This window comes from Mesoplodon densirostris, chromosome 2 (assembly GCF_025265405.1).
Source record: "Mesoplodon densirostris isolate mMesDen1 chromosome 2, mMesDen1 primary haplotype, whole genome shotgun sequence".
NCBI classification, from domain to species: Eukaryota; Metazoa; Chordata; class Mammalia; order Artiodactyla; family Ziphiidae; genus Mesoplodon; species Mesoplodon densirostris.
In genome coordinates this window covers 19461414-19489270 of record NC_082662.1, presented here as the reverse complement: position 1 = coordinate 19489270, position 27857 = coordinate 19461414, and the positions used below count along the sequence as shown (strand labels likewise).

The 27857-nt window shown below is 47.0% G+C and overlaps 1 protein-coding gene across 1 annotated transcript; it reads right to left on the bottom strand.

Annotated features, from left to right (window-relative positions):
• Positions 1–180: 180 nt before the first annotated feature.
• On the bottom strand, positions 181–14423 carry ELOA (elongin A). Its single transcript, XM_060089139.1, has 11 exons — positions 14266–14423; positions 9389–9445; positions 8284–8390; positions 6554–7748; positions 6068–6182; positions 4343–4498; positions 4144–4241; positions 2691–2871; positions 2327–2438; positions 1552–1727; positions 181–570 (listed from the first exon to the last, which is right to left on the bottom strand). Exons 1-11 carry the CDS (start codon positions 14338–14340, stop codon positions 509–511), a joined length of 2334 nt encoding a protein of 777 aa, XP_059945122.1. The 5' UTR covers positions 14341–14423; the 3' UTR covers positions 181–508.
• Positions 14424–27857: the final 13434 nt, after the last annotated feature.

Here is a 27857-nt window from a genome sequence, read left to right as displayed (position 1 = left end):
TCCTCTCTCTGGGCCAAAGTCTACTCAGGAGAGATGAATTGGGACGGGGAAAGGCTTTCAATAGGCTTTTGTCTAACAAAGAACCCTAAAAATAAAAGGCTAAGTGTGTGGTAGAGGACCGGAAAAAAAACAAAACAGAAAAAACCCCAAAAACAAAAAAAAACCTGGGGGTAATATAAATACAATCTGGGGGCAATATTTATTCATTAAAACTATGTCTTATAGTTTACAAAGAAGGTAATTGACGACAAAGGTACAATTGACCTTAAAATCCTCAGTGAGCGTGAGGCTTCACATCTTCTTCAGAACTCGGAAGTGCTCGCCAGGCAGGGAGGCGGCAGCTGCGGACACAGGCGCAGGCACGACGCCTGCTGACCGTGCAGGACTCGGAGACCAAAAGCCTCCACGAAGCGAAAGATCCTGGTCTCCTCTGGAAGTTCCATTCCCCAACCCCCCCTTGTCCTCATGTTCCTCCCCGCAAATTTCATTTCCAAGGTAAGTCCTCAGTTTATCGTCGGGAGAATCTGTTCTTGAAAGCTTTAATCGTCTTGGCCATCATTGGGGCAATTTCTGTGAAAAGAGAAATAAGGCAGTTGTTTCAGATCCATGGCAGTGTGGACACCAGTGGTTTACAATCAAACAAAGCCTTGTTACTCTTGGCTCTACACAGCCAGACAAATGGATACAAGTAGCAGTTATCTGCCAACCCCATAGAAAAGCAGCAGCCCAAAGGTAACACTTCGCCAGCACCTGCCAGGCCCCTGACAATCATTCCCTCTAATTCTCACAACTTCACCAAGGCTCAGGCTGGACCCTGTACGGTAAGTGGCAGAACTGGAGTTCACGCCTTGCCAGACTCTAAAGGCCATTCTGAGCCGCAATTGAACTCTGCCTCACCAATATCCAAAGCAGCCAAAAGCGCCCCCTCCCATACCTGTCCGTCCAGTGTAGCAACAGGTCTGAGATGAGCTAAATGCACAAACCACCGAAGAACGGCTAGCCTGCCCTCTAGCCTGGTTAACCTGAACCGAGCCAAAGTGCAAGTCACGACTCCCACCCTCCTGTGGGTCCTGAAGTAAATCCAGAATAATGCTTTTCTTAAGTTAGGACACCGCTGTAGAATACTGGGGATAGTCTACAGTAGTAAAGTTAGTAAAATACGAAAGAGACCCAACTCGATACAAAAAAAGACTTGGAAGGTGGGGTTATAAGGTTATAAAACTTCAATAAAATTATTTAGCTGTTAATAATAACAGTTGGAAACTCCATGTTATTGCCTGGAGAAACAGGTTTACATTTAGGTTGAAAAAAAGAAAAGAAAAAAAAAGCAGAGTACCAAAATGAATATTCACTACGATCATAATTTAAATGACACACGAAATACGCACTACGAACAAAGCAGGGGAAGGAGGCCCTGACGTTTAGACCAGCTGTGTGCAAGGCATCACGTACGCTACATCTAACACACCCAGTGTGATGCAGCACTAATAACATTAGAGGGGTTCCAATACTAGTTTTGAAATGTCTGAGCAGGAGCTCCAAGTGACCTACTCTTTACGGTCGGTTTCCTGGGATCACAGGAAACAGTGCTGCTGACCACGGGTGCCAAGTGGGCACTGCTGGTACTCGGGCCGTCGCAGGCCGGCTCCTCGGGGCTGGCGTTAAAGCTGTTGCTGCCGCCACTGCCCAAGCGGCTGCTTCCTGAGAGGTACGGTGCTGGCTTGATCCTGGGACACAGAGCAAAGCTGCCAGTCAGGAGCAGGAGAAATCTGCCCTCGGCACCAACAGCCTGAAGCTGGCTGGTCTGAGGACTCAGTTCTGTGGCTTTGACCAGTGGACCTAGTACCCTAGATTCAGGTGATGGCTCGGAAGTGACTGTGGCAGGCCTTCAGAATGAACGATGATCTCGACTAACTTTTCACTGTTTAGGTGTAAATCTGTATTTCGACAATGCTTACTACTTAGATAATTTAGTCAGCACAGTAGTATGTTTTTTGTTTAAATGGGGAAAGGGAAAGCCTTAGGGGATATGTCCCAGAAGCCAGGCCCTGTTCTCCATTTAGTCTTGACCACACCCCCACCCCGACCCCACCTAGGGGCAGGAATCACTATCTTGCCCACAGTGCAGTCAAGGACGCTAAGGTTCAGGGAGGTCAAGTGCCCAGACGGTCAAGGTCAGCCTGCAGAACCCACTCTGCACTGCCACGCTTTCACCCCCGAAATGAATCGCTTCTTGCCCCTGGGCTGCCTCTCACGGCTGAAAGATAAGCTCTTGGGCTCTCTCTCTCCCTGAGCAGGCAGAAACCACAGGGGGCAGAGATCTTACCTGATTTTCTCAGGCACAGCTGCTCCTCCTGTTCCAAACTTCTCCTGCCTCCTTCGAACATCACGAGGTGGCTTGGCCACAGAGTTGACAAAGGCCATTTTTGCTTGTCGGCCTGCGGAGGAATGGAGATTAACACCTGCCTTCTTGAGCTGAGATGCTAAAGGTAGGGGATTATCAACCCTGGAAACCCCTCTGTAGGGGAGCATGCATAGTGGCAGAAGAAACACCTCACCCTTTGCCGTCTTCTGCAAATGCAGGAGAGATTTGGGGGCCAGAGGTGATACCATAGCTGAGCCCACCGCAGCCCTGCTGTTGACCAGAGCACAGGGCTCACTCTTCTGCCAGACCCACGCTGCCCCCTTACCTTTGGGCTTATTGGCGTGCGCAGATCGGATATTCTTTGTGAGGAGTCGCAGCCGCTGCTCTCGGGCATCCTGAAGCCGCAGGTACATCTCCCGCCACGACTCATACTCTTCTGGCCTTTCATCCTTAAAGTCTCGGTGACAATGAACTTTCCATAATTGATCCGTTTCTTCAATTAACACCTAAAATCAGAACCAGGACATCATTTACATGCAAGTACCCTTACACATTTCTTTTCTATCCTTAATCACACAGGGGGACCAGCTTCCTAATGATATTTTGGTCTTCTTAGTAGTAGTAGTGTATTAAAATACCACAGTTCTAGGAAAGAAACCCAAATCACTGAATTAAAAAATGTTAAGTGTGGGCTTCCCTGGTGGCGCAGCGATTGAGAGTCCGCCTGCCAACGCAGGGGACACGGGTTCGTGCCCTGGTCCGGGAAGATCCCACATGCCACGGAGCAGCTGGGCCCGTGAGCCATGGCCGCTGAGCCTGCGCGTCCGGAGCCTGCGCTCCGCAACGGGAGAGGCCACAACAGTGAGGGGCCTGCGTACTGGAAAAAAATAAAAAAGTTAAGTGTGGGGCCTCCCTGGTGGCGCAGTGGTTGGGAGTCCGCCTGCCGATGCAGGGGACACGGGTTCGTGCCCCGATCCCGGAGGATCCCACATGCCGCGGAGCGGCTGGGCCCGCGAGCCATGGCCGCGGGGCCTGTGTGTCCGGAGCCTGTGCTCCGCGACGGGAGAGGCCACAGCAGTGAGAGGCCCGCGTACAGCAAAAAAAAAAAAAAAAAAAAAAAAGTTAAGTGTGAGGCACTATACTAGCTGCTTTAGGGGGTTGTGGGACTAGGAGAGAAGGCAACACAGAAATTAGTTTAAGATCAGTCTTTTCCTTTAGAAGATCAGTGCAGAGTAGGAACTGGGATGAAGTCAAATCCAGGCATTTCCCCATCACTACACTGAACTGCAATGGCGAGGGGCCACTTAAGAAGGATATGTCGTAGATCCTTTGAATTAGAGACAGCTAATGCAATCAGATGAGCATCTCCCGCATTAGGAGGATTGGGGGATAGATCTGTTTGTCTCTAGGAGACACCCAGCCACCCTTATATTCACCAGACACCTGAGTGTCAACACATGGCTCTGTCCCTGCCCTGGATCCCAAGGGCTGTGCTGCTAGAATTCTCCCTTGACCTCTGTAACTAGGCAAGCTCAAGGGAGGCGTGGGAAATGGTCCCCCTCTCCCACCTTTCAATCCCATCTGATTCTAGCCCAAGAGGCCTACTTAAGATGCCAGGAGCAGGTGCTAAAAACCTGCCTGTTTAAAGGCCCATAGACAAACCCAGAACAGTGATCCGACCACCACCTGCCCATCACCGTGGCAGATTCAGAGACAAAGCTACTTCTGGAGACGCAAGCCAGCACACTGCCCTCTTCCCATCCAAACAGAATACTCACGTGATTGTACTCCTCTATGCGATATAACTGATCAGGTGTACACCTCTCCAGAACAGGTTCAAGAAGAGAATATGGGACGCCTCCCACTTCAAAGATTGCTGAAGAGAATCAAAGGGGAAAAGCACTGAGTAGCGGCCAAGTCACCCGGTGTCCCAGTGCCACAACGTGCTGAAGAGCAAGAGAGAAGCATGTGACTTACAGTCAATGTTGTTTTTAAGCACCCGGATGCACTGCTCGTGCAAGGTCATCATTTTGGGGAGATAGGCACACTTGGAACCAGAATAGACCTGCATCTTGGAATTCATTCTTCGTCCGGTGAATCCAGCTTCTTCCTCTTCCTGGGGTGAGGAGAGTGCTGTAGGGCAAGAAAAACAGAAGTGTGAGTTATAAAAGGCACTGAGCAATACAGTGAAAACTCTCCTTCCACGGCATTCCCCAGCCTCCCCGTCTCCTTTCTCAAAGACAACCAATGCTACCAGTTTCTTATGTCCTTCCAGAAAGTCTATGCAAAAATAAACTAATATTTATTTTATTCCTTTTAACCAATCAATAATATACTATAACCATTCTGTCATTTACATTTTAGAAATCACATCAGTACATAGATTTTCTACTTCTTTTTTTAAACTGCTGCATAGGATGCCACTGTGTGGATGAACCATGATCCGTTAGTCTCTTGCTAAGGGACACCTATGTAGCATCTAATTGTTTTGCTATTAAAACTAGCCTTTATTTATTTATTTTTTGGCTGCATTTGGGCCTTCGTTGCTGCACGCGGGCTTTCTCTAGTTGCAGCAAGTGGGGGCTACTCTTCGTTGTGGTACGCGGGCTTCTCACTGCAGTGGCTTCTCGTGTTGCGGAGCATGGGCTCTAGGCACATGGGTTTCAGCAGTTGTGGCGCATGGGCTTAGTTGCTCTAGCGGCATGTGGGATCTTCCCGGACCAGGGGTCGAACCTGTGTCCCCTGCGTTGGCAGGCAGATTCTTTTTTTTCTTTTTTTTTTTAAATTAATTTATTTATTTTTGCCGTGTTGGTTCTTCGTTTCTGTGCGAGGGCTTTCTCCAGTTGTGGCAAGTGGGGGCCACTCTTCATCGCGGCGCGCGGGCCTCTCACCATCGCGATCCCTCCCGTCGCGGAGCACAGGCTCCAGACGCGCAGGCTCAGTAGCTGTGGCTCACGGGCCTAGTTGCTCCACGGCATGTGGGATCCTCCCAGACCAGGGCTCGAACCCGTGTCCCCTGCATTAGCAGGCAGATTCTCAACCACTGCGCCACCAGGGAAGCCCAGCAGGCAGATTCTTAACCACTGCACCACCAGGGAAGTCCCTAGCCTTCTTTTTAAGCCCCTATGGAATGTACAGAGTAAAAGCCTGCTGGTAATAGCAGCAGCTAAGATTTAGCAAACACTGTGTGTAAAAACCCAGAGCTCAGAGCTTTACCAGCATTATCACTTTCAATCCACCTCATAGGCAGATACCATTATTACTCCCATTCACAGAATATGAAACTGAAGTCCAAGGAAATTAAGTTGTTACCCAAGTTCATGTAACTTGTAGTAGAAGCCAGAGCTGAGATTCAAACCCAAGGCATCAAACTCCAGAACCTGTGCTCTTAGGAAATCCACCAAAATCTGATGACAGACCATGAATGAATTTTTAAAACCATTTTCTCCATTGGGCTTCCCTGGTGGTGCAGCGGTTGAGAGTCCGCCTGCCGATGCAGGGGACACGGGTTTGTGCCCCAGTCCGGGAAGATCCCACATGCTGCGGAGCGGCTGGGCCCGTGAGCCATGGCCATTGAGCCTGCGCTCCGCAGCGGGGGAGGCCACAACAGTGAGAGGCCCGCGGGCGGCAAAAACAAACAAACAAACAAACAAACAAAAAAGAACACCATTTTCTCCATTAAAAAAAGACAAAGAAAATTACCTTTTCGCTTTGGTTGGAAGGCAGACATCAATTCAAGGGAAGGAAGTGGGCGGTAACTGGCCTGTATCACAGGTAAGGGAAGGTCTGGTAACACTGGCAGCGCATCGCTGGGGACCTGCAGAGAAGAGACCAGTGACTGGAGCGCCTCCTTCTACAAGCACAGCTCTTTCCCCCAGTCGACGCCCAGCAGATAACTTCACACGCATATCCAGCCTGCAGGAGGGGCGGCAGCTGTGCCTGACACTACCTAAGTCAGGAGATACGGGGAGATGGGCCCAGCACAACGGGATGCCTCAGAAAATACTTTTCTTGGGTTCTACTGACCCTGGTGGCCAGAGAGAGGTGGCCAGAGAGGCCGGGAGGAAACTACTTCAAACTGAGATTCAACAGGCCATGTGAAAGCCAGCCCAGACAAACAGTGGTGGGGTCGTCCCGGGAGCTCTGCCGGCCCAGGTGCTCTGGCTGGGACGGGGCCACAGGGGTTACCTTTTTCAGCTTGGATGAATGGGATCCAGCTGGCGGAAGCTTCTCTGACTTGTTTTCGTTCATCTTAGGTAATTTCTGAACTGAGTCCAAGTTTTTACTAGTGCTTTTTGAATCATTTTTTTTAAATCCTTTTTCTCCAGGAGTCGTGGTTGAAGTTTTCACAATCTTTTTCTTTTTCTTCCGGGGCTGGTCATAGCTGAGGTATGACTCAAAAGACATGGTGGGCTGCTCGAATTCATCATCCATATCTGCCTCCTCAGCTTTAAGGAAGGAGCCCACTGACTTTCTATCTAAATGAGAAGGTTTTACTTTTCCTTCTTGAGCCTTTAGGTTGTTAGAAACCTTCTCTTTTGCCTTGGGCAGCAGGTCTCCTGCCCCCTTGCCTGTGTCTAAGCTTTCTAGACGCTGCTTGTTTTTGTCTGATTTGGTTTTCTCTGGGTCTCTGTATTTTGGCTTTTTAAGGTGGTTGTCTGATGCCACCTCCAAGGGGGGTAAAACCTTCTTGGTGCTGCCGTCTTTTTCCTTCTCCTTCTTGACACCACTAGAGGGCGGTTTCTCCTTTGTGCCGTCCCCTGAGGGTGGCCTCCGCCGGTTTTCCTCTTTGGAGAAGGCCTTGTGTGATTTTTCTCTGCTCAAAGACGACTTCTCATCTCCTTTGGAATTCACCGCACGTTTTTCTTTATGGGAAGATCTGTGCTCCTTGCTCTGACTCACGACCTCTTTCCCTTGGGCTTCACCCAGGTGTCGTTCTTGACTGACCCCCAGTCTGTCCTGAAAGGCATTACTGTGGCCTTTGCCAGGCTTCTGGTGTGAAACAAAGGGCTCGTGGTCCTCCTCCAGGGATCTGTAATGGTCCACAGACATCTGATGAGGGCTGGTGGATGACAGTGGGGACTGAACATGGCCGTAATCGGAAGATTCGTGGTCTGAAGAGTAAACTGGAGAAACTCTGTGGTACCTCTTTCTCTCGTCTCTCCTCTCATGACTGTGAGATACTTTGTGAGGCCGCTCAAGCTCCGAGAGTTTTCTGTGTTTTTTTTGTCTGTTATCAGGACTACACGACTGGCTACCTGAGGCTCTCCAGCTCCCTGGGTAGTCCCCCTCCCCCTCCACCCCCTCCTCCTCCTTCAGGGCATCCCTGGGGCGCTTTCGAGAATTGCTCTTCTCAAAGTCCTGTTCATCAGGCTCAGTGTTTCTAAAATAAAAGAAAAAGCAGATGAAGCAGATATAAATCTCAGGGTAATCCTTGTTCAGAGGACAACATCACAGGACCTGAACTCACGAAAGAGATGGAGAGTTTACAGAGTTAGAAACAAGGTCTTGGGAAGAAGGTAAATGGGTTCTGCTCAAAGATACTCAGCTAAGGTTTAAAACTGGGAAAGCCCAAATATTCAATAAATGGAAAATGACGAGTTTAACTACAGGACACAAAGAAGATCAAACATCTTGTGGACGTGAAAATACTTAAAAAGCTTTTCAACACAGGGACATATTTAACTTGTTACATTAAAAAAGAGCTGTAATTTACATCAGTTTATTCACAACTATATAAAAATGCCTTTTAAGAACAGGTTAGAAAGAAACATTCCAAAACGTCAATAATGCTTATCTTTGGATGGTTGAATTAAGAAATTCTTATTCTTATTTCTATTTTTAAATGTCTTCTAGTATTCTATAATGATCATGGATTATTTCTTATAATTGAGGCAGAATTGAGGAACTTTTCTTACCGTTCCACAGGAACCAGCTTCTTCCACTGGGCCACTAGGTCCTTGGCAAAGCTTCCGACATGCTCATGTTTTCGCAAGCTATTTACCGTTTTCCCAACCCCGGTTTCCTACAAAGTTGACAAAGGAATTGTTAGAGGGTTGTAGAATTAGGCTCACAATTTTCTAAAGAAATAAGACCTCCTACTTTTCAACAAACCAATACTTCCTTCCAAAAACATACCTTGCAAGTCTCAGTACAAAGTTACTTTGTGTCTATGCCCCAAGCCTCTAAAGACACACAGTAGCAAAGTGCACCAGATTCAGAAGAGGAAAACACTAAATTAAAACACTTCCAGGGCCTCCCTGGTGGCGCAGTGGTTGAGAGTCCGCCTGCCGATGCAGGGGATACGGGTTCGTGCCCCGGTCTGGGAGGATCCCATATGCCGCGGAGCGGCTGGGCCCGTGAGCCATGGCCGCTGGGCCTGCGCATCCGGAGCCTGTGCTCCGCAACGGGAGAGGCCACAACAGTGAGAGGCCCACATACCGCAAAAAGAAAAAAAAAAAAAAAAAAAACACTTCTAGAACTTTAGCAATAATAACAAGAGTGATCATGGCAGGTGTTAGGCACTGAGCTAAGAGAACTGCATACAGTGTCTGAATTAATACTTATATGATAACTCTGTGAGGTTAGGACCTGCCCCATTTTACAAAGAAGGAACAGCCTGAAGTCACAAACTTGGATTTGAATCCAGGACTAGATGCCAATGTTCTTTTAATTTTTAGAAAAAAAACTGAGATAAAATTCACTGTTTTAACCATTTTAAAGTGTACAGTTCAGTGGTTTCCAGAACACTCACAATACTACACAACCATCACCACTAATTCCAGAACATTTTCATCACCCTAAAAACCCTCCCAATTCCCCCCACCCCTGGCAATCACTAATCTAACTTTCTATCTATGGATTTGCCTATTCTGGACATTTCATATAAATAAAACCATACAATATGTGGCCTTGTGTCTGGTTTCTTTCACTTCTAAAGCCCATGCTCTTACTGTACAATCTCTCTGGTCGGGAAGGGGAGGGAATATAGCTATATAACATCTAAAATTACACAGTTCTTACCGCAAGAATGTCTACTGTAATAGGCAAGGTGGAGAGTTTCTTCAGATATTTCAATAGCTGCAGAGAATAAAATAAACATTAATTTCTATAAAATCATAATCATTCACTGGAACAAATAAGAATAATATCCAATGGTTAAGTACTTACACTGTTCTGTAGTATACAGTATGGTTGTTATCCTTATTTTACAAGTGTGAAAACAGACTCGAAACAGTTAAGGTACTTGCCCCAGGATGCAAGTAGGGCAGGATTCACTCAGGTCTGCGGCTTTAGATTGTGTGCTTTCAGCCACTATGCTACACCAAGGGGAAATAAAACTTAGAGGAGAGAATCAAACCTATCAGCTCTAAGAAAAGTAATCAACAACTATCTTTCTGCCCAGTTTTGAGAGAGACTTTCTGAGAAAGGAGCCAATTTTAGGAAATTACTCATGCACCCGGCATAGAGGAAAGTAAAAAGGAGAAGAGGAGAAGAGGTCTCTACAGAAAAAGGGTATCATGTTTCCAGAAAAAGTGTGTTTAACAGAACTGGGTTTTTTCAACGTAAGTGGGAAGCCAAGACCAATTTCAAGTTGCTAGAATCAGAGCTTTGCCGTTGCAAATGGTGAACATAAAATGTCTGGGTAGATTAGAGAAGCAATCTGGGTTTGGTCACATTTCTTTTCTGTATTCTCTTGAGCTAGCTCAAAATCCGATAGCAGAGCTGTTAAGACAGAGTTCCAGAGTCAGAGACAGGCTTCAGTTTGGCCCTGCCACTTCCTTGTGGGGTGATCTTGTGCAAGTCACTAACCTCTCTGAACCTCAGTTACTTCATCTGCAAAACAGGAACTGGATCCTGTCTGTACTTCACAAGCTGTGAGGATTCAGAGAGACAAACCATGTGCAGTCTTTAGCCATAGTGCCTGGAATGCTATACAAGCTCAATAACTGCTTCTGATTAATCATTTCATTCATCAACTGACCATTCTTTAAACGGCTACCCTTGATCCTCTACCAGATATTCCCCAGCCAATTCCTACTTGCTCCACTTCTACCTGAAGTCATGACGGCTATGCCATTCTCTAGGAAATATGTATGTATATATAAATATACCCACCATTCGAGGAGTGCTGAAAAGTACAAGTAGTTCAAAATAGATTAACTGTGGCTACCTTGATAGTTAAATATCTGAAAACAAGATCTGTTCTTTTCCTATGTGTGGCCCAGGCTACAATTAGTAGCTATATTGCTACTAGGCGGAGTAGCAAGTGTGTTTTTCTGGTCATTCTACTTCAATAATTACTGAACCTGGTTGCTAGGCAGAGCAACTGGATCACACGTGATAATCTTGTTTTGACTGGGAACCTATGAGAAGCCAAGTGGTGTATCTAAGGAGTTTCACCTTCATAGTTGAGTGAAAATTATCCTCCACTTCGAATTCGACCACCACCACCATCCAACTCAGGACAAAGTATATGTGTATTTCTTGTCATCAAAGCTATGGGTGCAAAGATGAATGCCAATTCCTCTTCTTAAAGGAAAATTTAGAATCATTGAAAAGGTTAAAGACAGGTTGTCTCCTCTAATGCCATTCCCTGGAAGGCATTTATATACTATTTACTGTGCACTGGCTACTATGCTACGTCCTTACAGGTGTTACCTCATTTCATCCTCATTAACCAACTCTATAAAATGGATATTATGTTCCCCATTTTACAGATATTAAAACTGAGCCCAGTGAGGTTAGGTAACTTGCCTAACAAGCGAGTAGGTCAAGTGTGTTTACCACAGCATGTACTACAAAGCCAGGAAAAATATCCAACATAAAGACACTGTCCTTAGAAGACCGGAAAAGGAAATGGAGCAGTAGTTCATGTGCCTCTTAGCACACTCGACACAAAGCAGAAGAACCCCTCCTTAGTGTTACGTTGTCAGACAGTTTAGAGTCCACAGAGGAAAGAAGGTCGCCACCAGGACAGAGTCCCAGGACCTCTACAAAGGCCACATATAAGAATGGGGCCAGGGCTTCCCTGGTGGCGCAGTGGTTGAGAGTCCGCCTGCCGATGCAGGGGACACGGGTTCGTGCCCTGGTCTGGGAGGATCCCACATGCCGCGGAGCGGCTGGGCCCGTGAGCCATGGCCGCTGAGCCTGCGCGTCCGGAGCCTGTGCTCCGCAACGGGAGAGGCCACAATAGTGAGAGGCCTGCGTACCACAAAAGAAAAAAGAAAAAAGAATGGGGCCAGAAGTCATTGAAGGTGTGTTCATCTCAAAGCCTAGCACTAATTGGAAGTATAAACGCTGCCTTTCTGCTTCGTTTTGGGTTAGGAGGGACGACTTAAAAGCAGATGAAACTAACACCCTAGAGATATTCAAACCAATTTAGCCCAACATAAGAGAAAAAGGGCTTCAGAGCCCCTCTATTTTCAATGAGGTTCAAAAAAGAACAAAGCATTAAAATGATAAAGCACTTTGGGTATCCTCAGGTAGGTGGAAACTTGCTGTTATCAAACCTAGGGACCAGTTGTAGTTTGCAAGAACTGATAACAAGTCATTGAGAAATATCAAACATTTGCACAGCCCATGCTTAGGAATCTCAGTTATCCTCTGCACACTACTTCATCACAAAGAGCTAAAGATGTTCATAACGTCGGCCTCGTTCTCCACTTGCCTTCAAACTGTATTCTTCGTAGTTTCCGTGTTCAAACTGTAACACAGGACAGGTAACTTTACCAGCCATGAAAATTGTTTCTACTTAAATAGTAGGAACCAAGTGACCCTGGTTTGCCTGACACCTTTTTCCCCAAGAAAGCCTAGATCATAGATGGGCTTAAAGTGAAAAGAGTTACAGTTAAACATCTATGTTTAATACGAGGAAATCTATGAATATAGGTGTGGAATCAACCGTTTGGCTAATAATGGTTTGAAATCAAGATTTAGTTGTAAGTTCAGTACTGCTATATAATCATCTTGCAATTTCAAGAACAACCTGTGGGAGCTTGCTGGGTTAACAGAAGGTTGAGAAGGCCAGTGTGCCAGCTTGCAGTTTTCCCTCTGCATTAGCTCATTTGTGAATGCCAACTATTGTGCCCTTTGCAAAAATGATCTTGATAATGCAAAGTCAGAAGCTCAGGGTGAGTTTCTATCTGGGAAGAGAAAGCCCAGATACTCACAATCACTAACAGTTCAAATAGGATGTGAAGTCAAACAAACCTTTTCTTAATTTGAAATTTCATGCACATCAACTACTGGAAAAGCTACTTCAAAATTTAAATTCTAGTGGGAAAATGACTGTAGACACTACACGGTGCATTTTTTTTTTTTTAACCCAATGGAAGACCAAACTGGGGAGATAGAGGCGATTTACATCATATTACTCTAGTGTTTTAAAAAAAATCAGTCACAAACCTACAGTGTTTGGGAAAACAAGCTAGTACTCGGAAATAATGACCATTTATTAGATGCCCACAAAGGGTTATTGTAAAAAGAAACTTGTAAATATGCCTGTCCACTAGGTACTGAAGCCATTATAGAAAATATAACACAAAACAAGTGAAAGCATTTCGGTTTTCACAGACTTAAAGCTAAAATGTCGTCCTGAAGAAGTGGATCTTTGAGCTAGGCATGCATGAGAAGAGTTAAACAGTGGTCTGATAGTGAGATGCGTTGAGCAGCCTTTAGAAACAAAGGCAAAAAAACCTCACCTATGACAGGCCAAGAAGAGGTGAAGAGAAAGGGGCCTTTCAAGAAAAACTGTAAAGAGTGGAGATTAACATCTACTGAGCACTTCTGCCTTTTGGTTCTGTCCTGGGAAGAAGCAGGTGAGGAAACTGGCTTAGCAAGGAACATCCCTAATGTCCATGGCTGGCAAATAAATTAGAACTCAAATCTCCTCACCACTTTATTTCGACTGCCTCCCTGGATTATTTCCTCTTCAAAAGCCACTCTGGGGTTCAGAGATCCAACTCTTACAACACTGTACACTCCAGCTATAATGCTGACAGAGAATGTCAAACACCTTGAGTGTTTTCATCAATGTATTTCAATTAAAAAAAAAATTCTAACATCCACGGGACACTCTCCCAGACACCAAGAAGATGGATGGAAGAAAAGTCGCAGAGAGTGAAGAATGCATTTAACTTAAGAGAACAGTTAAGGGGGAAAAAAACTAGCTGAGTGCAATTAAAAATGGTTGCCCATCACTCGCAGCAGCCAGAATCGGTAGCTCTTACCTTTCTATCAAGGCCAGAAGGAAATCTAGCTGCAACTTCTAAGCCTTGTTTTTTTTCTTTCCATTTACAACCTAAGTTTTTAGTTAGGGTGACGTGAGGTTTATTTTGTTTTGAAAGAGATTTACTGAGAAAGCGAAAAGGTCCACGCTCTAATAATCAAGCCAAAGCAATAAAAACGTCTTAAAGACGCAGGACCACACACCGAGCCTAGACTCCATCAAGCACAGGCAGAACCACCTCCTTCTCCCAACAAACATCAAAAGACACTAAGAAATCAGAACATTTCGCAGGGCGAGGAATGGAGCGGGCAGGAGTTAACTCCGGGCGAGCTCTCCCGACAGGAAACAGCTGGCCCGGGACGCCGGGGGAGGGCTCCGGGAGCCCCGCCGGCACGCGGTGTCCGCCCGGAGCCCGCGGGCGCCCGGCCCGGGAGGCAGGGAGGCCGGGCCCGCCGAGGCGCGCCGCCCGCCGTGCGGGGTCCCACCGCGTGGGCAGCGGCCAAGGGCCACTAACTTCCCGACTGCAGGCCGCAGACCGGCGGGGCCGCGCTCCAGGTCCGAGCCCCCACGGCCCCGGCCGCTCGGGAAGGAGCCGCACCGGGGCCCGCGAACGTTACGGGGCCGCGCCGCGCCCAACGCCCGGCCCCCTCCGCGCTGCCCGCTCGCTCACCTTCTTCGGGTCCGGGTTCGCGGCCAGGCGCGCCTGCAGCTTCTCCACAACTTGGAGCGCCGACTCCGCCGCCATCGCTGTCACTGGCGCGGCCTCCTCGCCGGAACTGGGCTCGCGTCGCGTCCTCTGGGTGCAGCTCCGCCCTCTGTGCCTCCCCCGCGGAGACGGAAGAGCGACTGGTCCCTTCCGGGCCTCGGCGAAGTGGGGTGGAGGGGCCGCGGGGTGTGGGGGTGCCGGCCTTCTGCAGGCCCCGCCCCCACGGCCTGTGGTTGGGGGGGTCCGGTCCTTTGCGCCCTCCCGGAGCCGCGTGCGCCGGGAGGTCGAACAGCTTGGCCCGGGCGCGTCGGCTCCGCACTGGTCGCCGCTGGGCAGCCTCGCTTCTGGTCCTCGTAGTGCGGAGCCACGGCCTGGAAAACCACTCCGGTGTCCAGCCAAGGCAGGATGAGACCACTGCGCCGGACCCTGCCTTTATAAATCCTAGCCCGCCCCCTTGCGCTGTGAGCCACGCCCCAAATAACACCTGTGTGTGGTTCCTGGGTGGGTCTGCGGCTCAGGAAATCAGCGATTAACGCTAGTGACCACCCTTGATTGGGGGCACTAAGCCCAGTGGTTGAGCTAAGTTTCACTCTCAGTACAGCCCAGTGAAACGAGGCATATTATCCCCATGTTACAGATGAGGAAACTGAAGCTCAGGGAGACTAAATTAACTTGCATGTGGTCATGTAACAGGAAAGAAGTGAAGTTGGAATGTGAATCTAAACAGTCCAGGTCCACTGTGACCGCACATCTCTGAACAGGTCAAGGATTTGAGGCCCAGAGAGTGAAAGTGATTTGTCAAAAGTCAAACAGTTTAGCTACAAGAGGTAATAGCCCGTGTCTCACTTTCCCCCCAAAACGGTGTCTGGTACAGAGGTACCAAATAAATACTTCTTGAATGAATGAATGAATAAATGAATGAATGGCTGTTTCCTCTAAATCAGTAGGGCCTCAATCAGACAAGCCCAAGACACCATCCTTGAGGGCCCTTACCCTCATCCTAGAAGCACTAAAATTTACTATTAATGAAGTATTATTACTACTAAAAAAAAAAAAGCTACTAAACAGTTGAAAATTCGTTTAAAATACCAGCATTGGGCTTCCCTGGTGGCGCAGTGGTTGGGAGTCCGCCTGCCGATGCAGGGGACACGGGTTCGTGCCCCGGTCCGGGAGGATCCCACATGCCGCGGAGCGGCTGGGCCCGTGGGCCGTGGCCGCTGAGCCTGCGCGTCCGGAGCCTGTGCTCCGCGGCAGGAGGGGCCACAGCAGTGAGAGGCCCGAGTACCGCGCAAAAAAAAAACAAAAAAAACACAAAACAGCATTGATTACATCTTGTTTGATTAGATCATATCAGATTACACACTAATCTGATCACCATCAACAATTTGGCAGTGTACTGAACCTGACCTCCCACCCAATGTGGGAAAGCCCAGCGGCTCTTCAGGTCTCAGCTCTGGGAAAGGTAAAAGAAACAATATACATTGTTTCTTCAAATGAGCTTTCATTCACTCAGTAAATTGAGAAGCCCCCCCACCTGTGTTCCCACCCCCTTCTGCTTGGTGCCCTTTCCTCTGCAACTAACACTTTTCAGGGTGTAAATTGTCAATTTATTCTTCTGTCTTCTCACTGAGCTGTTTATTTATCAAGTGCAGTGACTGACCTGTCCAACTTTATTTTATTTTTTGGCTGCACCGTGTGGCCTGTGGAATCTTAGTTCCCTGACCAGGGATGGAACTGAGGCCCCCGCAGTGAAAGCACTGAGCCTTAACCACTGGACTGCCAGGGAATTCCCTGACCTGTCCAACTTTAAATCTCTGTTGCCCAGCACAATCCAGTCCATATAGTCAGCATTGGATAAAACGTCCATAAAGATTAATAATCACCCATTCAGTGCTCCAAGACTCAATCATGGGGTGTAATGGAAAACACATCAAACTGGTGTGAGGAGACTTGGATTCTAGTCCTGGCCCTAGAATCTCCCTCTCCTGCACAGCAAATGCTTTTAAATTTACATTTTCAATGCCTTCCATTTGGAAAATGTAACATTGGTGTAATGGAAAAATGGGCCCATTCCTGACGCAGAATTGCTGACTAACTGACCTGGCATATACTTAAGCCACATGGAACACTTTGCGCAAGTTACCCAGGGAGATCTCAACAACCGGAATGAAAAGAAACAATGTATGCTGCTGGGGGGTATGCGCCCCATCCCTACCCCATCTATGCCAGCCTGAGGCAGGGTTACCTGCAAAGTAAAGAACTCTTACACTTGAATATTTGTCTACGTCTCAGATCAGTTAATTATGTCATATGTGTCATTCTGATTAAAAAGAAAGTTTTTAACCAGTTCTAAAAGTGATACTCTGTGTATGTTTACTGGGGGATTACCATCAATCTAATCCTTGGTTTATGCAAGGATTTTCAACAACAGAATGAGTTCCCTAAAGTCTGAGGCTGTTTTGTCCACCTTGGATCAGCAACACCTAGCACACAGGTGACATTCCATAAAGGTTTCTTGAAAACTGAACTAATTATTATTCAACTTAAGGCCAGCCCAGAGTGTCATCTGAAAACCTGAGGGGGTTAGCACTATACAGCCCCTTGTGAGAGGATTTAAAAGACCCATCTTTTAAAACAACAACAAAACATGTTCAGAAGGCATGTTTAAGGCTATCCTGGGAGACAAAAATGGGCAGGGAGGCTTGCTCTCTTCTGCTATGCACACTTTTTGCAACAAATATGTTCCACTTTTATAATGAAAACAACTTAAAGGCATTTTAATTTTGGAAAAGAGCAATCCCAGGCTGGTTGGCACTAGAGTCATTTAAAACACTGAAAGACAAGGGTGGGGGTGGGGAACCAAACAAAAACAAAACAATACAAAACAAAAAACCAACCACTTTGTCTTTGATAGAAAAAAGGGGCCCTTGCCTTTCATGGAATGGTCAAGTGGGATTCTGTGGGCTGGACAGTGTGCTGGGCGAGGAATACTGGTGGGTGAAGGGCTTCCCCCTTGGACCTCATCTGGCCTGGGCTCTGCCACTCCTCTCTCTAACCAAGTGGGTGGCATCTGAGGTTTGTTGGGTGATGCATTTAAAGGACACAGGATCGGAGCTCAGTGACAACCTGAGCTCCAACCCCCACCTCTACCAATGTTGGCTGTGGTCAAGTTACTTAAACTGGCTGAAATTGTTTCTTTATAGATTTCTTGTGAAGTTTATTAATACGTTATATTAAGTAACTGACATACAGTAGGTTTTTTTTTAAAGAACATATTATTAGAGAAAATTCATTGCTTTGGTAAAAAGAATATTATGTTCTGCTGTAAAGGAGAATATAAAACCATCTGGGCAGTTTCGTTCTGCACAGCTGTAGCCACTGTTCTCTTCCCCAATGGGCTCATTTTTCTGAATTGACTACATTCAACTTTGTTTCACATACTTCAAACATGTTCAGTTGGTGGTTATTTTACTTAGGGATGGCATCTTTCTGAGTTTCACAGGCTGGATTTGCCCTCCTCAAATGTGGTATAATGCAAGCAAAGACTGCCAGCTCCAAGGAATGGTGTCTGAGATTCAAAGTACACACCTTTCATAGACTTGCCTTGAAGTTCAGTTAAACTCTCTACTAACTAGTCAAGGATATCAGGCCTAGAAACCTCCTGAGGCCCTTTGTCTTAAGAGGGCAGACGGAAGCATTCTGTAATGCCCATGGAGAGCAGTCCACTGAGAATCTGTATTTACGGGGCCGGGGCAGGGACGGGGCTGGGGGGTGAGCTACTATAAAAATAAAGAAGTATGGGGCTTCCCTGGTGGCGCAGTGGTTGAGAGTCCGCCTGCCGATGCAGGGTACACGGGTTCGTGCCCCGGTCGGGGAAGATCCCACCTGCTGCGGAGTGGCTCGGCCTGCGCGTCCGGAGCCTGTGCTCCGCAACGGGAGAGGCCGCAACAGTGAGGGGCCCGTGTACCGCATACTAAATAAATAAATAAATAATAAAGAAGTATCAAGGATATACTTTGATACTTTTATACTATGAATTTACATAAATTGTATCCAGGTAGTAACCTAACCACCCGTCCCTTAGCTCTTTACCTTGTTTCTTTTTTTTTGTCGTTTGTTTGTTTTTTTACAGCACGCGGGCCTCTCACTGTTGCGGCCTCTCCCGTTGCAGAGCACAGGCTCCGGACACGCAGGCTCAGCGGCCATGGCTCACAGGCCCAGCCGCTCCGCGGCATTTGGGATCTTCCCGGACCGGGGCACAAAACCGTGTCCCCTGCATCGGCAGGTGGACTCTCAACCACTGCGCCACCAGGGAAGCCCCTTGTTTCATTTTTGTTATAACATCTATCACAATTTGAAACTGCCTTATTTAGTGGTTCATGTTTTTATAGTCTCTTCCCCCTCTGTGTGTTCCATGAGGCACCACTGTGGCTAAAACTACCTAGAACATAGTAGGCACTTAACACTGACTGAGTTGAATGAAAGGTCTACCTCACAGAATTATTGTTTGGATTTAATGAGATTATGTGTGAACATACCTGGCAAAGTGCTATCAACCAACAATGTTATCTAAATTAATCCTCACCATCCATTTTACAGATAAGGAAATTGCTGCTTTGGAAACTTAAGGGACACTATGCCCTCAGCTCCAGAAACTGAGAGTGTGGTTGTGGTCTTTGCTGAGAATGCCCTTAGAGGTAAGTAGTTAGAAAAAGTGCGAGCTAAATAAAAGCAGCTTGCCAGGCACACATAGGGCCGGACAGTAAAGAGAAAGAACAGAGAGGACGGAGGGAGAAGGAGAGATTGATTGATTGGATTAAGTCTGGATCTATTAAATTTTCACCCCCACTATCAGCAAAGGTTTAGGAACCCTCTGAGTTTGGGTGTCCACAGGTTACAAATTCTCAAAGGGGTCCGTGTCTCCCTTATCTCTTTGGGAAAACCAACCAACCAACCAACCACTGGGTTAAGCAGAGAAGATTAAGAAGGCAGCACCACCGCTGAGGTGGGAAGAACTGCTGCTTGTTGAGTGCCTTATAGGTGGCCCAGCTCTGGGCTACCTTTATATGTTATTTCTCCACCTTCCAACAACCTCATGAGGCATTTTAAGGATGGAGAACCCAAGGCTCAGAGAGGTAAAGCAACTAGCTCAAACGTGGTAAATGACAACCCCAAAACACGAACCAAGGTCTGCTCAGCTCGGAAGCCGACACTGGCTTGCACTCCATACCTGAACACCTGGGTGCTGGTCACCTCTCCTCCTTCCCTGGCTCATTGCTTGACGCTGGCAAGGCCTGCTTCCTCGTCTGTTAACTGAGGAGGCCTGATGTATCGAAGCAATGATAACAATAACAATGGTGGTAACACTACTACCAATTCTTGGCACTTACAATGTGCCACATATTATGCTAAGCAATTTCCATTAACTATCAACTGTACCTAAAAACAATCTTGCAATATAGATATCATATACTCTCCATTTCACAGATGAGGAAACTGAGGATTTGTGACCTACCTAAAGCCACAGAACTTGTAAGCAGCACAGCCAGGAGTCAAAGCCAGGTTTGTCCAGCACCAAAGCTCAAGCTTTTTGACCTTAAGTTGCCTTGTTTCCCCTTGCCAGAGAGGCCACTTGGGAAGACACCATCCAACTGACACACTTCATTCCTTCATTCCTTCATTCACTCACTCCAGCTTTGGTGCTGGAGTGGACCGAGAAAGGGGAGGGGCAGTACCAGATGAATTGGTGAGGAAGGCAGGGGGCAGATTATGGAGGGTTTTAGAGACCGTGGTAAGGACTTTGTATTTTTTTTTTTTCTGTATGCGGGCCTCTCACTGTTGTGGCCTCTCCCGTTGCGGAGCACAGGCTCCGGACGCGCAGGCTCAGCGGCCATGGCTCACGGGCCCAGCCGCTCCGCGGCATGTGGGATCTTCCTGGACCAGGGCACGAACCCGTGTCCCCTGCATCGGCAGGCGGACTCTCAACCACTGTGCCACCAGGGAAGCCCCAATACTGTGCTTTAAAACAAACTCAACAATACCTTATAACAGTCATCTGATCAGAGAGACTTGACCTAATCACCTTATATAAAATAGTGCACACATGCACACACACCCACACACCTCTGTCACTATATTTTTCTTCAAAACACTTATCATCCCTTGATATACACTTGATCCTTGAACAACACAGGGGGGTTAGGGGCGCCGACACCCCTCGAAAATCCCCATATAACTTTACAGTCAGCCCTCTGTATCCATGGTTCCCCATCTGTGGATTCAACCAACCTTGCATAGTAAACATAGTAGTATATATATGTACGGGAAAAAAATCCATCTGTAAGTGGACCCATGCATTTGACACCCATGATGTTCAAAGATCAGCTGTATTTCATATAGTGTCTGTCTCTCCATCCCTAGAATATAAATTCTATGTTTTTGTTCACTGCTTTATTCATCAACACCTAGGACAGTGCCTGGCACACAGTAGGCAGTCAATAGATATTTATTGCATGAACAAATAACAAAGTTCTGTTATATGCCCCTGCAAAGAACAGTGTACATTTGCTATCTATGCTTGTTCATCGCCTCAATCAATATGAATGTTGGTTTCTATTCTCACCACTCTACTGAAAATAACTTTTCAAGGTCACCAGTAAAATCCCAACTGCAACATCTGAAGGTGTTTTTACTGTGGTGGATCTCTCTGCTGTATCTGACATTGGTGATTTCTCCTCTCTGGGAAACTCCATTTGTTGGCTTCCATGACACTTCCTCTCCTGATTAACTTTGAAAGTTTCCAACTGCTCCTTTTCTGTATCCTTCATGGTCTCCTTTCCCACCACTTCTCACCCCTTAAATGCTGTAGTTCCTCTGAGTTTAGTCCTGGGCCTGTTACTATTATGATACCACACTGTCTTTGGGCATTCTCATCTATTCTCATGGCTTCTACCACCATCTATAGGCTGGTGATTCCCAAATCTATAGGTCTAGTCCCAAACTTTAGATTGCCTTGATGGAGAGCAGAATCTATCTGGATGGATATTCCTCCTCGATGTCCCCCATGGCCCTATGGCTCAGCAGGTTCAAAGTGGAACTTGCGGGGCTTCCCTGGTGGTGCAGTGGTTGAGAGTCCGCCTGCTGATGCAGGGGACACGGGTTCGTGCCCCGGTCCGGGAAGATCCCACATGCCACGGAGCGGCTGGGCCCGTGAGCCATGGCCGCTGAGCCTGCGTGTCCGGAGCCTGTGATCCGCAATGGGAGAGGCCACAACAGTGAGAGGCCTGCGTACCGCAAAAAAAAAAAAAAAAAAAAAAAAAACCAAAGTGGAACTTGCCATCTTCTCCTCAAACCTCCTTTCCTCTAGTGAGCTAGGAGCTGCTGAGACTGAGATGACTGAGAACGCTGCTGCCCCAGGACTTCCATCTACTTCACAGAGGAGGGCAAAGATCGGTTTTTAGCCTGAGAGGAAATGCAAGGAAGCACCCACACCAAAACGGCTGCCCCCATAGGTGGTCTATCAGAGGCTCACACCCTCAGCCTTGAGGACTGCCTGGGCCCAGTAGTTCTGCTCCGAACCCTCATCCTGGCTGTTGGTTGGGCATCTCAAATGCGAGATGTGCACACTTGGCCTTACCATCCCCCCTTCCTAGATCACTGTTCCCCACATCTATAGCTGGCGCCATGATCTACCCGTGTTCCTCCAGGCTTGAAACCTGAAAGTCATTCTTGATTCCTCTTTTCTCTCCTGTGACATTGAAATCATCCTGGTGATTTTCATTCCCAAACATTTCTTGAGTCCATCTTCTCCTTGAAATTCCTACTGCCCTGAACCCTCCTGGGCTCTTAAAATATGTTTGCTCTCTCAAACTCTCTCCCTCTGCACACTTCTCTAACAATTGCTTAGACTCCTTTTATTTATGGAAGGGGACATTTTTAGGCAGAGCAAGGCAGGCAACAGGATCTAGCAAGAGTTTTATTTTCACTGAGTTTCTTTTTACAATTAACTTCTTTTTATGTTGAGTAATACTGATTTTTTCATTTGGACATCAAATTTCCTTTTAAAATAAATTTATTTAAGTTAAAAATAAAGAGTGAGGGCTTCCCTGGTGGCTCAGTGGTTGACAGTCCGCCTGCCGATGCAGGGGACACGGGTTCATGCCCCGGTCCGGGAAGATCCCACATGCCGTGGAGCGGCTGGGCCCCTGAGCCATGGCTGCTGAGCCTGCGCGTCCGTAGCCTGTGCTCCGCAACGGGAGAGGCCACAACAGTGAGAGGCCCGCGTACCACAAAAAAATAAATAAAATAAATAAATAAATAAATAGTGAGTCTCTTTACATACAAATTAAGTGGATACTCAGTAGTGAAAATTACGACGGTGGTTCAAGAATGACAGAAGTGTGGGAAACACGAAGATAAGATCCGAAACCCTTAGGAGAACATATTAGCTTGAACCATATGAAACTGATGATATCTGACTATTTTTGTTTTGACCTACAAAAATGACAATTTCATATGGTTCAACCTACAAAGTCCTAAGTTTTCTAGCCCTTGCCTATGTTCCAACACAACCAACTGCTTGCCGCTGTCCTGCACACACCACATTATTTCTCTACTCTGTATCTTTGCCCAAGCCAGTCCTTCCACCTGGATACCCACACATTCTTAGGACTCAGGTGTCCCCACCTTCAGGAACCTTCCCTGTCACCTGTCCCCAGATGCAAGTGAGGTGCTCCCCCTCAGTGCTTCCCTAATTCAGTTAGCATGTCTGTCTGCATGTTTGGGTCTCCCCACCTAGACTATGCACTCCTTTAGGGCAAAGACTCTTTTTAAAATGAATCTCTGTAGCCTCTGCCTGGCACACAGTAGCCCCTCAATTAATCTGTAGCTAATCAAGTGAGTGAGTAAATGGAGATCTATAAAGAAGGGAGGACTCAATCTGCCTAGAGGGCCAAAGGAAGCTTCAGAGAGGAATCATTTGACCTGGATCTTGAAGGCTGAGAAGGAAGGAATTTGCCAGGTGAAAAGTGAGTGGAAGGACACTCCAGGGGAGGCAACAAAAGGGACTGGAGGTCTGAGAGAGTCTGCAGCGCTGGAGGAAATGGAAGTATGGCTTGAGTGGAGGGTAAAGGAAGGGGAGATGAGGAAAAAGGCAATGCTTACAGTGTACACCCCACCCAGTCTTGGTCAAGATACCCCAAACCAATAAATACATCCACAAATAATTCCAGTGGGTGTTGACTGAAGGGGTGTGAGGCTGGCGTATTTTTCTACCTTGAAAACAAAAAGCTGGTAATCTGAGCACAGATGCAAAACCAGCTGTGCAGAACCACACTGCTCAAACCCCGTGACGTCCCTGCAGCCCTCAGGGAACTTACTCTCTAGGAAAGCCATTGTGTAACCAAGAATCAGAGAAACTGCCACCACAAAGACCAGGCTTGATCGACAAATCCATAGGAAGACCGCTCCTGGGAACAGAGAGTTGCCTAAGACAGGCAGATTGATTCAGAGACAAACATGGGTCAGCTCCCTCCCCACCAGATGAGAGGTCCCTCTGACCTAGTAGGAAGGCAGACTAGTTATGGTAAAAACAACAAAAATCAAATGGAAGACGTAGTATTGTTAGGAGAAATGGATGTTTTAAACATTTTCTCATTTAAAGGACAGCCGTTTTTATTACTGTCCCCACTTTATAGAAAAAGAAACTGAGGCTTGGTGAGGTAATGGGAACCAATGGGACTGGAATTCAGGTCTATGGCTGTGAAAACAATGCTCTTCCCACTTCAACACAAAAGAGGCTTCATTTCGCAATTGACCCTCTGTATCATGGGGAAAAGGGCACATTCAATTCCACGTATTAATATGATGTGCACAAAGTATCAAGGGGGCACTCGTACCTCAGGCTTATCATCCTCAGGCTCATGTTAGGACAATTTCTAAGCAGTTGGCTATCAGAGTTCCAATCTCTCCCTCTCTCATGCTCCAGTACCTCTTTCAGTAAACACTTCCCTAATCACCTACAAGAATCACTGTTCCCTTAAGGCAAGCCAGTTCCTCTTTTTACTTCCTGGTTTTAAGGGGGCAAGACACAGACAAATCTCTCTGTCTGTCTTCTCATCAAAGTGGGGGAGCTGTGCTTGTCGAATAAGCAGATAGCGAAATCAATACTACTTGTGCTGAGAACTGCAAAATAAAGAAATATCGTAGTCTTGAAACAGGACTTGATTCGTTCAAATATTTACTGAGCTTCCTACTGTGTAGCAGGCACTGTGCTTGGTGCTGGGCCCCCTAAGATGTGCAGATAGCACCAAAGCTGTGAGGAGTCCAGTCTAGTGAGTGTGATGATATTCAAAAGAAAAATTCCATTCGGGAAGCCCTAAAACTATCAGCAACTAGAGCATGATCCAAAGACTTAAAACAAAAATTCTACTGAGGAACAAAATACTTCTATAGATACATAAAAGGATGTTCAATCTCACTAGTAATCAGGGAAATGCAAATGAAAACCACAGTGAAATACCCACCAGACTGAATTAGTACCTGATAGCAGACCTGAAGTTGCAGAACAGTAAACATGATCAGGCGCTGAGGAGCACAGGTAGAGCAGGCACTTATTAAATCTTTTGCTAATCCAAGAACAGAAAGGCTGGAGCAGAGACAGCAAACTGACAGCTCGTGGGTTAAATATGGCCTGCTGCCATGTTGTGTTTGCCCTCAAAGTGTTTACAAAATTGAGCTAATTGCCAAGAGTTAAAAATCAGGAGATTTCACAACTTCTCTGGAAAAACAGTTAAGATCCAGCAGTTCTTGGCCAGTCTACATGTGGCTGGAGCTGAGTAGCAGCTGAACCCCTCCTTCCGCCACATCCCCCCACTCTTCCACCCTCTGGCACTGGGGCTGCTGCACTGACTTCCATTACCTCTAGCCCTGAAGTGTGTTCCCCCTCAACTGAAGACTGAATAAGATCCACTCCCAGGGATAAGATCCAGAAAATGGTATTACCACCTCTGCAACAGGGCCAGGAACTACAGCGGGAGACAATTTCTTCAGCAAGATATTTACATACCATTAACCCAGATCCTTGCAACCCTGCAGGAAATCAGGGCTCAGAGAAGTTAAGAAATTTGCCCAGAGTGTGGCAAAGCTGGAATGCAAACTCAGGAATCTCTGATTTAGCTAATATTGATTAAGCATATTCATATATTTAAGCACTTTTAAGGGTCGTACATGAACAAAAAATTTAATTCTCACTTCAGCCCTATGAGATAGGAATGATTATTATCTCCATTTTACTCATGAGAAAAGGAAGGCACAAAAGGTTAATGACCTGTCAAAGTTCACACAGGCAGTAAGAGGCAGAACAGGGATTTGAACCCAGTCAGCTCAATGGAGAGCCTGAATCTCACTGCAATGCTGACAGGGCTCTGGAGCATCCACAGGACAAGTCCCCACCTCCCAGATCTTGGACCTTGCCAATATACAGTTCAGTGGCTCCCTTCCAAGACGTTTTCTGTTAGCCTTTAATACCAAAATGGGATTCCACATACCATCCTGCAAAGTATTCCACCCCACGTATCCAGATCAGCATGGTCTCCCATTTCTATGGACACACTACAGTTTGTTTAATTTATCTCCCTATAAACATCTGTCTCCCGTTTTTCCTCACTTTTTTTAAACTGATGCTCCCCCCACACCTGCCAAGAGGCCAAGGTTGGGAGAGCCCAGAACTTATTCAGGGGTGCAGGTCCAAAAGAAAAAAAAATTGAGGCAGCAAACATTCTCTTTCACCTAAATTTGTGCACTTGAACACATCCTCTATAGGATAATCCTAAGTAGAATTATGGGGTACAGGTCATGCACATATGAGATTTTGATAGATATTAAGTTGCCCTCCACAGAGGCTCTAGCAATGCACATTCCCACCAACACCCCAACACGGGCCTGTTTTCCACACCCTTGCCTCCACTGGGTATATTTTTTCTATTGCTTTCTATGCACCACTCTCAAGCTGTCCCCCTTAAGCTGCTTCGTTATTTTTATAAATCAGTTCTGTTTCACCAGTATGAGTACAACTGTAAAAAGAACATAACAAAATAAATTATATCTAGTTTAAAAAGAGGAGGGGGGCAGAAAACACACCAAAATGATGGCAGTGACTGCATTTATGTGGGCGTGATATAAATGATTAAATTTTTTCCCCAGTATTTTCCAAATGTTCTTAAGAGTGTTACTTTGATAACAGTAAGGGAAACCTTCTCCCTGCTGCGCCCTATTCCTATACCATGCCCCCGCTTTGACTTTTTTTGAAGAAAACAGGCCCAGAGTGTGTCTTTGGGGCAGCAGGGAGGAGAGGCACTAAAGAGACGTGCCATCAGCCAGATTTTGTGGAAGAAGTGCCCACCACCCCCATCCCGCCCTCAAGTGGATAGTGAGGGTGGTAAAGAAGGAAAGAAAGGAGGTGGAACTACTCAGGGATGGCCTGAGGCAAGATGGAAGAGATTAGGGAAACTCTGGGGCTTAACAGTCAGAAGGCCAGCAAAAGAGTAGACAGCTGTTTACAGAGGCCCGTTAGGATTACAGGGCCACGAAATGCTTCCTAAACCTGCGTCTGCCCAATCTATCAGATTCCAGGAAAAACAGCCCCATTACTCACCTAAGTTTTCCAAACCTGAAGTCAGGAGCATCTTAGATTCTCACCTGTCCACCCCAGCCATCAGATCCTATTGACTGTGTCTTCCTAACTCTCTCAAAATCCATTTGCTTCTCACATCGCCTTAGTTGGGGCTCTCATTCTCTCTCGCGTGGATCACTAAACCGTCAACACCACCACCTCTGCACCCAGCCCCTCTCACTTCCCGCAGAGCTGTCAATTCAGAGCGTATCTGGCCCGCCAGTCTGATCTGAGTAGGACATTTCCATGGCATGGGGCCTGCGGCCCTGATCTCAGCCCTGGCTGCACTCTGGAACCCCCCGGGGAATCTTAAAGGGGATCCCAATGCACCAAGTCCCCATATCCAGAGATTCCGAGAAAGCATCGAGGGTGGCCCTTTTACATTTTGTTTCCCCTCCTGCTCCAGACCATATACTGAACCCTACTGTGAGCCAGGCACTTGCTGGGCACTGAGTAATTTCAAGAGAAATGAGATACAACCCTTGCCCTCAGGAGCTAATAAGCTAGTAAGAGAAATGGTTTAGGGTAGGGCCCAGATTTTTAGTTTTGGTTTTTTTTTTGCAGTACGCAGGCCTCTCACTGTTGTGGCCTCTCCCGTTGTGGAGCACAGGCTCCGGACGCGCAGGCTCAGCGGCCATGGCTCATGGGCCCAGCGGCCATGGCTCATGGGCCCAGCCGCTCCGCAGCACGTGGGATCTTCCCGGACCGGGGCACGAACCCGTGTCCCCTGCATCGGCAGGCGGACTCTCAACCACCGCGCCACCAGGGAAGCCCCAGATTTTTAGTTTTTAAAGCTCCCCCAGGTGATTCTAATGTGCAGCCGGGCTGAGAAATGCTGCCTCCAGGGATCCTTTGTATGGTGTTCAGGAACTCCACATCATTCAGT

Excerpts from the sequence above, each read along its gene's own strand:
- ELOA (XM_060089139.1), bottom strand. The coding sequence starts at position 14,340 with ATGGCGGCGGAGTCGGCGCTCCAAGTTGTGGAGAAGCTGCAGGCGCGC. Across the intron at positions 7,749-8,283 it reads AAGCTGGTTCCTGTGGAACG|AAACACTGAGCCTGATGAAC; the intron begins GTAAGAAAAGTT and ends CTTTTATTTTAG. Across the intron at positions 4,499-6,067 it reads CTTCCAACCAAAGCGAAAAG|CACTCTCCTCACCCCAGGAA; the intron begins GTAATTTTCTTT and ends CTTGCCCTACAG.